The sequence below is a fragment of the Vicugna pacos genome, chromosome 26 (genome assembly GCF_048564905.1).
Source record: "Vicugna pacos chromosome 26, VicPac4, whole genome shotgun sequence".
Classification (NCBI taxonomy): domain Eukaryota; kingdom Metazoa; phylum Chordata; class Mammalia; order Artiodactyla; family Camelidae; genus Vicugna; species Vicugna pacos.
In genome coordinates this window covers 19,571,168-19,588,263 of record NC_133012.1, presented here as the reverse complement: position 1 = coordinate 19,588,263, position 17,096 = coordinate 19,571,168, and the positions used below count along the sequence as shown (strand labels likewise).

Here is a 17,096-nt window from a genome sequence, read left to right as displayed (position 1 = left end):
TCTGCCATGTTTACTGTAATGAACAAGGGGCGTTTTACCACTGACCTTCCTGAGAGACGTGTTTGACAGATTTCTCAGCCCTTGGCAAACGTAACATTTGAGACTGGCTAAGTCTTTGATGTGGGGGTTGTTCTGTTTATCATAGAACACTAGCAGCATCCCTAGCCTCTGTCCACTGAATGACAGTGGCACCCCCACAGCCGTGACAACCGAAAATCTCTCCAGACACTGTCAGATATCCTCTAGGGGCCAAAATTGTCCCAGCGTAAGAGCCACTGTGACCCCAGGAACACTTTGGAGATACTGTGATTATATTAGTGAGGATTACATTCAGCTGAATGTTACAGAAAAGCCACAAAGTAATGATGACTTTCCAAAGCTGTTTTCTTCCTCACATAGAAGAGGTCTGGAGCGGGCAGCCCAGGACTGGTTCAGGGGCTCCACCCTCCTCAAGGACCCAGGCTCCTTCTCGCTCACTGCTCTGCCGTCCTGTTCCCCGAGCCTCAGGGCTCCGGGTGTGCTTGGATCGCCATCCTTTACATCCCAACCCTAATCCCAGGAAGCGGAGCGAAGGCAGGGAAAGGTGGTGGTGGAGGTCATGCACTGGCTGGCTTTTAAGGATATTTCTGGAAGCTGCTACACGACATTTTTGCTTATATTTTGTTGGTCAAAACAGTTAAGAGAAAACAAGTAGTCTTATTCTGGGTACCCTAGGTTTAGTTAAAAATGGAGAATTCTGTTACTACAGAAGAAAAACGAGTGGGTGCGGAATAGACAAATAGCCGCTTTTGCTTAAGTACTGCGTGTTATCCAGTCACGTGAGGCAGGACGGCACCACTTCCCACCCAGGCACTGCGAGAGTGCTCCTTTCCTGGACTGGACATTTGCCGGATTAGAGAGATGCCAAGCAAATGCTCAGGAGGGGAAAACTGTCTTTGTTCTTAAGCTACCAATTGTTGAATATCTAATATGTAACAAGCACAACGCCAAGTTCTTTATAATCATCATTTGATCATTAAAACAACTGTGTAAAGTAGGTCCTGTGATTCTCCTTTTGTGGTTTAAGAAAGTAAAATGACTTGCTTTGGATCACACAGCTTGTAACAGAGCTGGGATTTGAACTCAGGTTGTCTGACTTCAGACCCCGTGTGTGAAGCCGGGTAACTTGGTAGCCAGGTGGGCAGAAATCAGCAGTGACACATGGCCCCAACCCTTTGGGATTTCCTGCAAGCATGGAGATAGCTCTTTACTGTCCAGGAGTCTTTGAAGGCATAAACCCTTGCATGAAGGATGATACCAACAGAAGTACCATCTTTTATTACGACGGTGGCAGACTGCCAGAGGAAGAAGTAGTAATATAGAAAATCAGAGCAGCCTGTCACCGCCGTAATCTCATTTACCGCCAACCCAGCTTTATTAGATTTTTCGGTTCTGTATTTGTTTATTTCTGACCCTCATTTAAAAAGCAATGTGGAGAATCTAAAAATAGTAGAGAGGAAATTTTAATAATGAAAGGTTTAAAATTAAAGAGATTAAGGATTATTTAGCTTGGAGAAGAGAAGGAAACTTTATCTAGCACATGCTGAGACTGATGTGGCGTTTTCTGTTTTACTAAAATAAAGCAAGAGGCAGTGGGCATGATGGAGTGGGCGACTGAGCGCATTTGCGGAATGTTTCTTCCTTAGATATCACAAGGGGATGGATTTTCAGCTCCACATTAATTTAGGTGCATTTATATATGAAGATAATATATTGAAAACATTAAGCGTCTTAAACTGCATGATTCTGTGTAGAAGAATTTAGATTATTTGAATGTTCAGTGTTTTGTACAGATTCTGAAAATGTGAGTCTTGAGCAAGAAATAGGGTTATAATAGAGAAGAGGAAAAGAGAAATCATGCATACGTGAGACAAGCTACTGCAGCGTGTCAGAAATCAGTGAGCACGTGGAAACTGCTACGGGAGGTTAGTGTGGGTGGACAGAGAGATGAAGATTCGTAAAGTGTAAAACAAAGAGAAGCCTGGCAAATTATTATGAAAAGAATAAATGAATAGAAACTTAGTTTTAAAAAATGCATTAAAATGCAAGGCTGCCTATGGAAAAAATGTTCTAAAAGATCTTTCAGTTTTATGAAAAATGTAAGTATGTTGACTTGAGAATGTAATTCCTTCTGGTATCTGAGGAATACAGAGGGCACAGAGGTGGGAGTTAAATGTAACAGAGAACACGAATTATTCTCATTTAGGAGGTAAGATAAGTGTTGGCAGCAGTGTAAAATTTGATAGGAGAAGGGGAAGTTTTGGTATGAGGAGGTTTATGAAGTCTCTGAAATTGAAGGATTCATCATGTGCTTATATTTGGAGCAGCCCTGGAGCTGTGGGTAAGGTGTTATCTGCTTTAAGAATGACAGTTAGGACCATGCGTCAGTTTCTGTGAAGCACTTAGTCCAGGATCTGCGTATTTCTAATCGTTACTACTACTGTTGTTGTTATAATCATTAGACCAAGGATTGCAAATAGATTTTATTTCATTGTGAAGGCTGATTGGTCATTAGTGGCCCACTGGAAAGCAGTGTTTTGTTTTGGGGTTTGAGGAGGCCCAGTAAATAGCAATGATCCTCTCTCCATCCTGAAGTCTGACCCATCGTAGGGCCAAGGAATAAGGCAAATGAAGACCACAGTGTCCATCTTATTACTAACAGACCATGCAGAATGTGTTTTATATATGCAAGCAGTGTACTTTCTGAAGCTGAGTTTCAGAACTGCACAGTCTTTCCTACCTCGCACTGCTAGACCAGATGCCTCCCATCCTTGCTTCTCCTTCCTCCCCGTCTCCCAGGCAGGTGCACGGTCCACTTGCTGGCTGCGCTTGGAGGCAGAGAACACATGCCAGTAAGAGGACGAATAAGAGGGCTGTGCTTTACACGCCCAGTTCCTCCTCCTCTGTGTCAGATTAAAACCCTCTTCCTCTCTAGGGAGGAGAGGAGAGGGGTGAGTTGAGAGGTGGAAAGACCCTTCTTCTACTTACTGAAACATCAAGAGTTGAGGGTGGGGCAGAATCGATGGGTATAGTGCTTGTTTCTTTAAAAAAACAAAGGCAAAAATTGTGGTGCTAAGTCCCTACTCAACAGAAAAGAACTTTATGATTCACAGGGCAGGACAGGATGGTGGAAGTGATTTTTAACAACTGGCTTTGGTCGGGGAGGAGTGAGACCACCTGACCGGTAGCATTTGCCGATTTCTCTGCTGTTAGTTCTCCCACTGTGGCCAGTCTAAAGCCACCAGTGTGACATCGCTGAATGTGAAGCTGGGAAGACACTTGCACAGCACACCATCATACACACATGTAGCACCTCCACCACACTGAGACAACAGACGAACATAACCTCCAACGGAGGTAATAGTAAAATGAATGAAATTATTAGGAAATGATGAGTTTTGAGAACTCTTATCTTTAAAACATAATTTATTTGTAGGCTTATATAATTTAGTTTTAACAATGATAGGTTTAATTTCTGAAATTCAACAGCCAGCACTCGTGAGCCGGCAAAAGCCTCACAAGCTGACTCCAGCACCACACTGAGAAGCGGCCACGTGCGCTGTCTTTTGATTCCCCTGCACTTGACAGAAATGCAGTTCTTCCACAGGTAGATGAAGGTTCACAACACAAGAAATCAACTTTTAATGACTAGTGATGGATTGAGCATCTAAGGCAGACCCTGGCCACGAACATGGGCTCGAGAACCGGTTTGCGCTGTGCAAACTGCAGGACCTGAGGCAGGTCATTTACATCCTGAGCCTCGGTTTTCACTGTGAAACAGAGAAAATAGTTCCTCTTGCTTAGGATTGTTGGGACAATTAAATGAAATAATGCATGTAACGCAGCAGCCCAGTTCTCAGGACGCCCTCGGCTCCCAGTAAGAGCTGAAAAAATAACAGCTGTCAGGAGGAGGCAACAACATTCTCAAGTCCTGGCTTGAATCAGATTACTGTATGAGCTGAGGCAGCATCATAATCTTATTTCAGAAAAACTTCATTCAAAATGTGTAAGAAGTCATTTGGACATTTTCAACAGAACATAAAACCAGGTGACTAAAGATGATATTCAGTAAACATTCTGATGGAAATGCTTTATGTAAGAATTGAGAGTGGGACACAGAGCAGTGGTGCTGTACACGCGTCTATAGATAAATACCGTACAGTGATACTAAGAGCCCACATGGAAGCGTGAGGGACGCTGGTAGAGACTAGATACAGGCGCAGGGAGAAGGGTTGGGCTCTCCTGAGGTTACTTGAGGGGCACCAGCTAGCCAGTGGTGACAGAGCTTCGGCTGCTTCTGTAACATGTGATTTCTGCAGGCTCTGAGAACTAGAAAATGAATATATGGTCGTTATTTTAGGAAGATTAAAAGATACAAACAAGATTAAGAAAGTAGAAATCATTTCCTGTATGTAGATAAAAACTAAATACTTGGTATGTATATATCTGGATTATTTTTTGTAAATATAACATGAATTGTATGTGTGTGTTTACATACATTCAGAATTCCTCAGGCTGCGCTGGTGCAGAACTTTCTAGCTGGTGTAACTCAAATAGGTGAGTGGAGATGGTCTCCTTAGCCCACAAGGTGGCCGAGTAGGGTCGGGATGACTGGTCACCCCAGTGTTCTGATCAGATGTTGCCAGTTGCTGTGTGCGCCATGCATGGATTGAGGTTGGGAAGCGTGCCTTAGATTTCCTGTGGAATCAGCCACCTTCTGCATACTAGAAAAGCGGAAAGGAGGTTTAAAAGCCCTTTTAGTGGAAAGAGCCTCTTACTTCTCCGAGCCCTAACTGAAAATATGCCCCCTGCTTGCAGTCCAGCTCCCTGGCACTCACTGCTGAGCACCATTGCATGTGCCTCGTGCAGAGAGAGCTCAGGCCCTTGTTGCTATACTCAGTAGGGCTCAGACATAAAGACTGAAACGACATACTTTTCTTTGTTCATAATATTAGTGAAGATTAAAAATTTGACCCCTAGTGTTGGCAAGAACATAGGAAAATAGACAACTTCATGTCCTACTTGTAGGAGTAAAAATTATTACCTTTCCATTACACAGTTTTTATAATCTGAATAACGCATCACAACATGTGCCTTCTTTTTGATGCAGTTGTTATTTGTAAGAATTTATCTTAAGGAAATAATCATGAATATAGGGGAAGATTTCTCTGAAAATGTTTCTTGTAAGTTTTATTTAAGTAGAAAAAAGCTTGAAATTATCAAAATGTCAAACATGTAAGTGGTTAAAAATTTTTGGCTCATCTGTACAATAGACTGCCATGTAACGATGGTGTTGCATCAGAATATTTAATAATATTAGAGGGGGGAGGGTGTAGCTCAGTGGTAGAGCATGTGCTTAGCATGCACAAGGTCCTGGGTTCAATCTCCAGTACCTCCGTTAAAAATAAAACAAATACAATAAACCTAATTACCTCCCCCTCCAATTTTTAAAAAAAAATTAGAAAATAACCTGATAAAACTGATAAGTTAAAATTTATAAACTGATAAATTAAAATTTATCAGTCTTATGAAACAGAATTTTATGTTTGCATAGAAAAAAGATCATAAAGATACACATGTTAATAGTAGTTAACTTTGTTGTCCTTTTTGTATTTTCCCATTTTCTTCAAAGAACATGTGTTACTTTAGAGAAAGTAAAAATTGGCTCAGACTGAGAAAGTAAAATCTGCCCATCCATTTACCAGGCTGGGCTAACAGACACTAAAGCCAGCTACAAAGTTAGCAGGAGATGGTATTTCTTCCAGACACAGGCAGTGGCTGTAAAATGTCATCAAATGTAAGGCTCCTCTGAGTGACTAGTCCTTTCTCATGCACTGAGAAACATTGCCCTCTAAATGCAATCAGAGACTTCACTGTGTGAAATTCTGTCAGTAAGAACAACACATCCTACTCTTGCCTGGGGGGTTTCAGTCACTTTGAAGCAGCCTCGCTCATAACCCAGTCGCAGAGCTGCAGATAAGGGGTTTCCGGGCTCAGCATCCCACATGTATCTTAACTTTGTAGTTTGTTTCTGAGGCAGTGGGACCCTGGATCCATCTGAAATTGACCTGTTTACAAGCCCTGTTTTGAGCCTGTCACAATGCTGCTTCATTTAAATTTCATCTGCACCCCCCTTCCCCAGAATCCTGTAGTAACTAGATGTTTTCCTTTGTCTGGGGAGCTGCCCCTTGGTTCCTCTTGCTCCTGGCAGTGGGTCAGTGAACCTGATTTTGTTGTACTATAGTGAACCTGGGGGTCTTCAGTTGATCAGGCTGAGACACTTTTATAATAAGTCAGGGAAAAACTGGTTTTAGGTATGTTTTATAAACGCACACACACATGCACTAAACAGCACAGATCTAAAGAGTCAACAGCAGTGTTAAGGAACAGTAATTGTTAACAGTCGTTAAGCTCTCACTGTGGGGCAGGCAGTGTTCCAGATACTTTAAAGATGTTTTCTCATTTAATCTTCATAGTAACCCTATAAGGAAAACTACTGTTCTTCATTCCTCTTTTTACAGATGAAGACTCTTGAGTTTTAGAAAGCTTAAATAATTTCCCAGGGTGACACAGTAAGTGCTGAAAGCAGCATTTGAAACAGGCCATCTGGTGCCAGAGCGCGTGTGCTTCACTTCTCTGATCCACTTCCTAAATTATCCGACGGACCCTTTCAGTAATGCCGTGGATGTGGGAAACAGCTTCAGCTTAGCTGGCTGAAACACCATGGCTTCATTTCTTAAACGCTTTAATTGAAGTCCCTTTAATGAAAACATTACTGCTTGCCTAGTACAAAGTAGCCTGGTGCAACTCTGAAACATTATTTTTAAATTTCTGATTTTTTCTTGAACGTTTGTATGTATATGGTATTCTGTTGCACTACAGATCCTTGCTAATTTTGACATAAAACAGTATTTCAGACCATTTACCATGTTGTACACCTCGGCTAGGATTTGTCCAGCCTTTAACTCTCCTAAGATATTCCAGCATGTGCACACCCAAGATAGCTCTAAAGTAATGCTTAAAAAAAAAATCTGTGTAAGTTGTGCCTAATGAAATGAAGAGACGAATTTTCTTTTTTGGTTTGGCTGCTAAATAACTTTGAAATCAGTTCTAGTAGAGTCCCAAAGCTTTGACAACTGACAGTAAAATTGACAGTAAGAGGTGTCGGTTTCTGAGGGGATCATTTTGAAGGCCTGTCTAGCTTTCAGGCGAGGTTAAGATTGGTGGGAAGCATTCATAAAAAGTCTTGCTCGAAGTCTTTATTAATTTAGCTAAGTGTATAAAACCAGACAGAGGTGAAGGTGAAGACTCAGAGCAGGTGGCTTTGTGAGACTTTTTCCTTCCCCTTGAGACAGGGGGTGCTGTGGGCAGGGTCTTGCCAGAACTGGAAAAGAGCTGAATTCTTGTTAGGCTGCTTCCTCATAAGACTTGAGTTTAGATTATCATTTTGGAGAAACACGTACTAATAGTCTCTGCTCTTCTGATTAAGACAATGTTTACAAATATTAGTCCTCCTGATGGTGGAACCAAACTGGACACCAGCAGGGTCATGCCGTCCTCTGGAGGGGGAAGGCCGGGCGAGCGCCAGGGACCCTGGACAGCTCCCTGGGGGACTTGAGAGCCTGTGCCATCTAGGATGGCCAGCATTTGGATATGTGTGTTGTATGGTTTTGTCCCTCATTTCCTACTTTGCCTTTTGGTATCAAGTGAAGGTGAATTCTGCAGATTCAGTGATCATCTTCAGATGCTTCCCATGTGCGAAGCACCATGTGGGGGAGGGTCTGGTGTTTGTAAAGATGAATTGGATCCTTCGGATCTTTCCCCTGCCGTCGAGGTGTTTGTTGTCCAGCATTGGAGACCCTTGTGGGTATAAATAGCTAAATATGAAGCAGGCTACTCAGACCAGAAGTAGCGTATGAAGAGCTGAAGAAGTGAGTGGGAGCAAGTGTTTCACCCTGTAGACAAGAGGAATCTAAGAAGCTTCAGAGAGGAATGGCCAGTCAGTAGGCTCTGGTTACTGCTGGCGGGAGAGGAGGGCAGTGGTGAGGGTGAAGAGTGGGATGAGTTGATCGTAACCTCGAAGTTTCTACCTTCAGTGAGGGGGCAGGTAGTGATGCCTCCGGCACAGGAATGACAGTCAGGGAGTCAGTCCAGCACCCCGACATTCAGGTCTCAGAAATGAGTAGCTCCTGGCACGGCGCCCAGCCCGCTGTGCTTGGTCGGTGTTGGACGCTTTTGATGACACTTGGGCAGGACCTGCAGTTCCTGTGTTATAGTTGCTTAGTACAAACACAGCCTAAAAATACCTCTGAAAGCAGTATTTCCTTCCTATTCAATCTTTCCTGTTCTCTCTTTTTAAAACTCAGGTATCAAATTGTAGTGGAAATAATTCAAGCAACTACAATTAGCAGCTTCCCCCAGCTGAAGCGGCACAAGGGTAAGAACAAGTTTGTTTTCTTCGGTTATACACCCGAAGGGTCCAGATCTAGCCCCAGCCTTCCCTCTCCCGTCAGAGCTTTGGCAGGTATGAACACTGCGTGTAAATATTTCAAATTTGTTAAAATGATGGTGTAACAGCATAAGAGAAAGTAAGTGTAATTTCATCCTAACAAAAATCTTTGTATTTCTGTGTACACTTATAAACTTTATTCATCTGCAGTCATAACTTTTAGAAGATTAACATCATTGGGTATATAGTACTTCTGTGTTTAAACTAAACATGGTTTCATAATTTTTTCTCATATTACAGTTTGATCTTAATATTCATTAATTTTTTTATATTGAAGCATAATCTTGATAGTCACATAAATGACTTCTATGAGTTGACGTTTCATAATTTAATCTTTTCCTCGAGTTAAGCATTTGTATTGTGAACAACTTTCCTCCTCCTACTCTTGCAGATTTAAAATATATGTATCTATATAAATATATATTTTTTCCTGTTTGTTTTTCTTCAAATGAAGGGCTGTTTGATCCTGAGGAGGAATCAGGGTTTGAAGTAGGCTCCCAGCTCCCTGATGGTTTGTCCAGCGCTTCATGTATGGAAGTTGTAGGTCGAGTTTTGTCTCCAGGGCAGGTCTGGATTCGCAGTGACAGGCAGCAGACACTGCTGCCTCATGGGCTGGACATCCCACAGAACTGTCCGGCCCCTCAGCTTCCTGTCTGGGGGTGGAGTGCCGGGAGGACAAGGACGACTTGGGCAGAGACTTTGACGTGTGCCCGGGGTTCCAATCAGCACACAGAGGCAAAGGGACACTGGGGTTGGGGACTTGTACTCGTCTCTCTGGATCACTGCCAGAAGGTAGGAGCCATATTAAAAGAGAGAGAGAGAGAGAGATGAGGGTATAGACTCTGAAGAGGCACTAATTCTTAATCTCAGCCCAGCAAGGAAAATTGTGCAAATGTGTTCATTTTAAAGTGTTTACTGAACACTGACCAGGCGATTATGATTCAATAGTGAACACAAGGAATCTCTGCATTCATCTAGTTCCTGAACTAGGCTGGGGGGCAGTCAGACAATTAACAAATAAAATACACGGTATTTCAGACAATGAGATGTGCTTTCGAGAAAAACAAATTAGACATTCTTGTTTAACTGTGCGGGGAGGTATGTGGTGAGGAATGTTGGTTCAGCTGGAAGGGGAGGATTTTGCACTTGGACAGGGTGATTTGGGGAGACCTCGCCAAGGTGGTGACCTGTGAGCAAAGCCCCAGGGCCCGGGGGCGGGGTGTCTGGGGAAGGAAGGGTGTAGAATTCTGAGACAGAAGCACACAGGGCTTACCTGAGGCAGCCTGTATGGCTGGAAAGGGCTGAGTCGGGAGAGAATCCGGAAGTCAGAGGTGACAGGAGACCCTAGCACGAAGGGCCTTACTTGTACAGTAGGGGCTACGGCTTTTACTCTGAATGAGGAGGGAAGTCTTCGAAGGCTTTTGAGCAAAGGAGATGTGAATTCCTATAAGAGTGTGAGCTCAGTTCCTTTCCTTTTCTCATTGTTCCTGCAGAGAAGATGCTGTATTTTCAGATAGTTTGACAGGTTTTAAGGAGAATACTAGGGAGGGATTTCTTGTTGCCACCATTGTCTTTTCTCAGTGCATCTCCTTGTTACATGAATTTAGTCAGAAACATATCTTTCTTACTTTGTGTAATTGTGTTAGTTTGCTAGGTCTGCCACAATAGCGTGCCACAGAGTGAGTGGTTTCAACAACAGAAGCTCATTTTCTCATAGTTCTGGAGTCTCAGGTCTGAGGTCGAGGTGTTGGCAGGCTTGGTTCCTTTTGAGGGCAGTGATGGAAGAATCTGTTTCAAGTCTCTCTTCTTGGCTTGTAGACAGCTGTCTTCTTCCTGTGTCTTCACACTGTCTTCCCTCTGTGCATGTCTGTGTCTGAATTTCTTATTCTTACAAGGACCCCAGTCATACTGGATTAAGGTGCACCCTAAGATGAGCTCATCTGAACTCGAGTATTTCTGCAAAGACCCTATTTCCAAATAAGTTCACATTCACGGGTACCAAGGTTTAGGGCTTCAGCATGTCTTTTGTGGGAACATAGTTTAGCCCACAACATTATAACTGGTAAGTTCAAGGTAGCACTGTAGTTTCTTTCCTGTGAAAATGCTAGAAGCATTTAATTTCAGTAAGCTGTATAACCACATTAAGATTTGCTCCATTACTCTCCTTTTGGGTTAATTCTGTTACCAGTAGTTAGCTTTTTCTAAATTTGTCTCAAGTTTATAATGGGGCTCAAAGTAAGGAGTAAAATCTCAGAAAAAAGTAGGGTAGCTAAAACCACATAGGTGACTTCGGCCACAGTGTGTCTTCATGTCCAGAACAAAGACAGGTTCCGGGAATTAGTGCTCTCTCAAATTGTGTGGGTCTGCGTAAGAATGGGGGGAAGCACAAGTGACTGAAAAAAGCAAATTGCATTTCATCAAAAGTGAAAAACTTGTGTCTGCCGCAAGAAAGTAAAAAGACAACCCACAGAATGAAGTAAAATATTTGCAAATCATGTATATGATACAGAGCTTGTATGCAGAATAGCTGAAGAACTCAGACAGCTCAGTAATCAAAAGGCAAGTAATCCATTGAAAAATGGACAGAGGATTTGTGTAGCCACTTGTCCAAAGATATACAAATGGCTAATAAGTGAATGAAGACGTGCCCTGCATCACTAGACATTAGGGAAATGGAAATCAAAACTAATATGAGATACCATTCCTCACCCACTAGAGTGGCTAAAATAAGAAACAGGTAATAACCCGTGTTGATAAGGATGTGGAAAAGTTGCAGCCCTCGCACACAGCTGGTGAAAACGGGAAAGTCTGGCACCTCCTCAGAATATTAAACATAGAATTACCATGAGGTGTAGTGGTTCCACTCCTAAGTATCTGCCTAAGAGAAATGAAAACGTGTCCAAGAAAGCTTGTTCTTGAATGTTTGTAGTAGCATTTTATTTAGAATAACCAAAAAGTGAGAACAACCCAAATGGCCGTCAACCAGTGGTGACCTGTGCATGCAGTGAACCTGGATCCAGCGGTAAAGGGAGGGAGTGGTGAACATGCTCCAGCATGGATGGACCTTGCAAACACTATGCTAAATGAAAGAAACCAGTTACAAAAGACCACATGTCGGATGATTTCATTTAAATGAAATGCCCAGAATAGGCAAATCCATAGAGACTGAAAATAGATGAGCAGTTACCTAGGGCTGCCAGGGTGGAAGTGAGATAAGATGGGAAATGAGGAGTTGACTATTACTGGGTACAGGTTTCCTTTTGGGGGTGAGGAAAGTGTTCTATGTTTAGATTATGGTGTTGGCTGCATAACTCTGAATATGCTAAAAAACTTTGAATTGTATGTGGTAAAAGGGTAGAATCCATAGTGTGTGAATTATATTTCAGTAAAGCTATTTTATAAAGAAAAGAATGAGAAGATGGAGACTGAAAATTTCATTTTCTGGCAAAACTAGCTTCAGCATGTGGCTAGTGGCTGCCATACTGGATAATACAGGAAGTAATTGGGAATTTCTAGGGGTCTTTAGTATTTATTCAGTGACTGCATGTAATACCGTATTCAAGTGTCTAGCCTCATTTCTGGCGTGTGGGTACTTAGTAAAGTTGAACTTAAATAATAAGTAAAGTCCTATTTTATAAAAGTTCTTCGATCGAATATATTTCTCATTTTAAGTCCTACTTTAAATTCTAAGTCAGTCGTCCTGGTTTGTTTGGTTTGACTTTGAGCCAGAGGATCTCTTCCTTTCTTAAAGTGTAGGGCTCTAACACTCGTGTCTGCAAAACTAGCTTGAAACAACCTAACAGGCTTAGAGTGGGGGAGGAGGGATTTCCATGCCCGGGGACTTCATGTCGGGTTCAGAGGTTCTGACTGATTTGCTTCTGTGAAGATCAGAGATCCCACCCTAATGTAAACTAGCACCGCAGGGGCTTATTTGGGCCCCTAAAGGTCCTTCATTTAGGGATAAGAATCTCGAGCTTGGAATAAATCAGACAAGCCTTTGCAGGAGAACAGTAAAGGTGACTGGGTATTTGTCACATGGTGTGAGCTTTTCTGTCTCCCTTTGACCGTTCAGTAGATACAGAATGTGTGCTGAAGCCCTTTGGGGGAACCAGCTTTGGTATTACTTCACAAAGCTAGCTCTTATGTTTTCTGTAGCCCCATGTGACAGATAAATGTGGAGATGTGAGTGTGACCAAAGACTTTTACAATTAACTTTCCACTTTAGTGTGTTACATTACTAGGATGTTTTGGTATAACATTGACATTATATTTTTTATCAAGTAATTCCATCCAAAAAGTGTTCAGTATTTTTCATAAGTTATTTGTGTTATTAGATGTTTAAAACCATATACAAGTAGTTTTTGACAAAAGTAATTTCAAAAGTTGACTTCTAATTTTTTCAGGTATGGTTATGATGTAGTTATGATTCAAGCCTATTTATGTTCATATTTTTATAATAAAACATTTCGGTGCAGTGCCGCTGGATGGACCTTTTAGCCCTAACACTGTAAGGCACAGTCACATATGGAAATGGAAAATGGAAATAGAAAAATGTGAAAGTCGATTAGCTATGAAATCTTTAAAAATATTTTTGAGGCATTCGCATGGGGAGGGTGATGCGGTGTCTGGGAATGAAGGACGGCAGTGTAGGCGCTGGTGACGGTGGCAAAAAGGAAGGGATTGGTAAGGGAGGCTGTGAGGGAAAGGTGGCCTGGTCAGTGACTCACTGGGTTTGGGGTGAATCAGATGGTGGGACGTTACGGTGCTGGGACAGCCTGCTGACTTCACAGGTGAGGACACGGCTGTCCGGAGAAGGTCAATGAACTCACTCGTCTGAGGTCATAACTCCTAGTCTGCTGCTGTTCCACTGCTCCTGTTACGTCCCGTGGCTTTCGGCCGGTGAGGTGAAGTTTGGGGTGCAGAAAAAAGTGCTGGAGCTGGTGTTGGACACCTTGGTTCTCCTGCCAGCTTCCTGTTGAAACCTGGGCACGTCCTTCATTTCTCTAGAACCCAGTTTCTTCAGTCTTCCGATTGCTTGGTCCAGATGATTAGAAAGCGTTTTTCAGTGAAGACTTTGAAAGACACAGAACGTATAAGGGGGACTGATTCAGGGTTGTGAGCGCTCAGTGGTCCCGGGACGACAGGCGAATGGAAGGGTGCGCGTCTGCCGTTTCTCACCCTGTCGTGAGAGAGCTGCCCTGAAGAGAAGTATTTGGAAGTTGCCAGCATGGAGGTGATGGCTGATAGTCTCCTGCTTCTGCTGTCCCCAAGTCCCCGTGTATCTTCACACAGCACATTATTAGAGGAGAACAGTGTATTAACAGTCTGTAATGACTTCCTTCATAAATAATGCCATCTGCTGTCTCACCATTGAAGTTCCTGTGTGGGTGGTTTCAATTCTAAATAATTAGGTTGTTATAATTTAAGTGCAGATTTTTTTTTAATTAAAGGGATGGTCAAATTGAGAATTCTCTATTGTTCTTTTTCTTTTAATTGAATATCCAGCAACATGTTATTATAGGAAGCAGTTCTTACTTCTCTGTGACCTTTGGAATTTCGATGTACAGCTGTCAAATGAAAGGTTACTTTATTTCATTCTTTCTCAAATTTATCTCTATTTCCAGAGAAATATATATGTTTTTTCCTCTTTGTGAAAGTCATTAAGGAAATTTTGATTTTTTTTTTTTTTTACATTAAAGGCTTCCCCAGAATAGAACTGTTATTTTTGGAGATCTCTGCATTTTAGAGATGGTACAATCTAGCGAAAATACCATCGGGCAAAGAATCTGGGAAAAGCCTCAGTCTGTATGTTAACCTCCTGTCACTGGCCCCACCTGTCTGCTCTGTTTCCTTACACCTGGAAAACTGGGCGGGCTGTGCCCATTCGTGTCTCAGAGTGACCATGTAGTGATGCTACCAGGTTGTGGGTGCAGTTGTAAGCAATTTCATTTCCAATGTTGTTTCTCCTTATTTCCACATTCTTTTTGTGAGTGGGAAACTGAAGAAGTTTAAAAAAAACTGAACAGATGGAAGATCCTAAGAATATTTATGATTCAAACTAGAGATGGGAACTTTATGAAAGTAGTATATATGTGCTAAAATGTCCATTTGTTGCTACATATGTTTCGGGCAAGTCTTTTTCAATTATAATTGTTGATGATTAAGAAAGAATATGCAATTATGAAAACATTTTGAGGATTTAAAGGAAAAAAATGCCGTGTAGCAGGTTGGGAGAAATTACCTGATTGTGTCTGGGTCCTGTCAGGTGAGACACTCCGCTGATTCTTGGCATGTAACGGAGAGGTGAGGCTTGACAGGAAGACAGGGGCCGATCCTAAGGGGCCTTGTGAGCTGTCCTGAGAAGTTTGGACTTAATCCTGTAGACCAGTGGTTCTCAAAGTGTAGTGTGCATCAGAATCACCTGGAGGGCTTGTTAAATTGTGGGTTGCTGGGCCCAGCCCCAAAGTTTCTGATTCTGTGGGTCTGGCGTGGGCCCTGAGAGTGTTCGTGACCCAGGGCTCCCTAGACATGCTGGTGCTGCTTCTCCAGGAACCACACTTTGAGAACCACTGCTGTAGAGCCATTGATGTATTCACGTCTCCGTTTCAGTGCCCAGCCCTCTAGCTTTTTATTTACAGTTAGAACAGCCCAAGTAGTTGAGAAATGGTCTATTAAATTAGCTGGCTGCTGTGGTCTGAATATGTGTGTGCCCCCCCTCCCCGTTTTTTTTTTTGTTGAAATCCTAACACCCAAGTGTGATGGTATTAGGTGAGGCCTTTGGGAGGTGCTTAAGTCCTGAGGGTGGAGCCCTCATGGACAGACTAAGTGATTTATAAAAGAGGCGGCAGAGAGGTCCCCAGCCCCTCCCACCACGTGAGGACACGGCAAGATGGTGGCCATCTACGGCCGACACGCAGGCCTTCTCCGGAACACCCCACGCTGGTGCCCTAGGCTTGGATTTCCAGTCTCCAGACTGAGAAATAAATGTCTGTTGTTTATAGCCACCCCGTCTGTGGCATTTGGTTATAGCTGTCTGAACGCACTAAGACACGGGCCAAGTGTAGGAATTCTGGTAGTCATGGAACATATGCTGATTTGTCCTTATGGATGAAAATAAGCCCAGTGCTTCAGCTCCCTTTAAAGTACCCCCCCCCACCGGCTGTTCAGGATCCTGAAATGTTATCAAGAATAGTTAAGGTGATTCGAGAGTGGTATTTATTCAGCTGACGACGACGAAGGACATGATGTTGATTTGAAGCAGGCAGAAACTGCTGTGTATAAATACTGCGCACTGGGGAGTGACGTGCCCATTGTATAGACTAGGAGGCATTCGAAAAATTGTGTCTTGTTTAGAATATAAATAAAGAGTTCTGGAATTGAATATATCAAGCAAAACTGTAGAAGAACTTCAGAATAGATTGAATATGAATGTAAACACACACAGATGTTGATCCCCATCAGGAATTTTTTAAATAATATTTCTTACCTGATTCGGGATTTAAAGGTGTCCCTGCCTGAAAGAAGGAGCTGATCTAGAGACGCTGGAGGGCTTCCCAGAGTGCTTTCTCATGATCGATGTGATCTGATTTTCTAGCATTGCAGTAATTGGACTCAGCTTCTAATTTATGAATGACCTAAACTTACAAAACACCAGTCTGTTGCTGCAGGGCCGTTGCCAGTTTCTTCCTGCCCAGCCCTCATGCCCTCAGCGCTGCGGCCTCCAGCTCCTGCAGCCCCTTCATCTGGCCCAGCTCCCGTCCTTTCTCTGCCTCGAGGGACTGAGAGCTCAGGGCACTTCGGTCACACTCTCTGTAGGCTCACAGGTTTATATCCAACCCTGCTCCCACCTGTCTCCCCCAAGGAAACTTCAGTCATCCTACATTCTAAGGCCTGCGTTTATACAAATAGCTCAGGTCCAGAGATGTTAAACAGGTCCTAGTCACACCCTGATCTGGAACTTGAACCCACCTGTCCTGGACCCATCTCACTCCACTCCTCACTCATGCAGGTAGGTGTTACAAGAGTCATGCTCAGAACTTAGAAATTATATGGGCCAGATCTGTGTTCTGCGTGTCTTTCTCCTACCTCTTCGAGTCGTGGTTCCAATTTGCGAGCAGGGTTCTCCTGGTAATTTAATGTGTGGATTTAACTGACATGACATTATGACTTTGCAAATGTATTTCAAGTACGTTGGAGGACCTCAAACCAAAGGAAGTGCTGGAAGTGTCAGCACTTGAGACGTTTAAAGGAAGGAAATAAGATGTGGCTGCAGGCACCCTGACAGCCGTGCTAGGCTGCAAGGTCTCCGGTACCGTGAGAGGCCCCGCTGTCGGCTCCTGCCACGATCGCTGCTTATTCCTCAAATATGCTCTCTGCTAAAGTGGAGACACTTTAGATAGTGAAATTGCAGGTGTTTGGTGTGAGAAGAGAATTCTTCTCCTTCTCCTCCTTCTTCTCCTCCTTCTCCTCTTCCTCCCCCTGCTGCTGCTGCTGCTTCTGCTTCTGCTGCTTCTCCTTCTTCTCCTCCTCCTCCCCCTCCTCCCCCTTC

The 17,096-nt window shown here is 43.1% G+C and overlaps 1 protein-coding gene across 3 annotated transcripts in view; it reads left to right on the top strand.

Moving 5' to 3' along the window:
* SNX25 (sorting nexin 25) overlaps positions 1-17,096 on the top strand; it is a 99,293-nt gene that overhangs the window by 53,256 nt on the left and 28,941 nt on the right. For all 3 annotated transcript variants that reach the window (XM_072950450.1, XM_072950449.1, XM_072950451.1), the window contains one exon: positions 8,406-8,476. In XM_072950450.1, the coding sequence (XP_072806551.1) occupies positions 8,406-8,476 (71 nt within the window). The remainder of the gene's footprint in view (positions 1-8,405; positions 8,477-17,096) is intronic.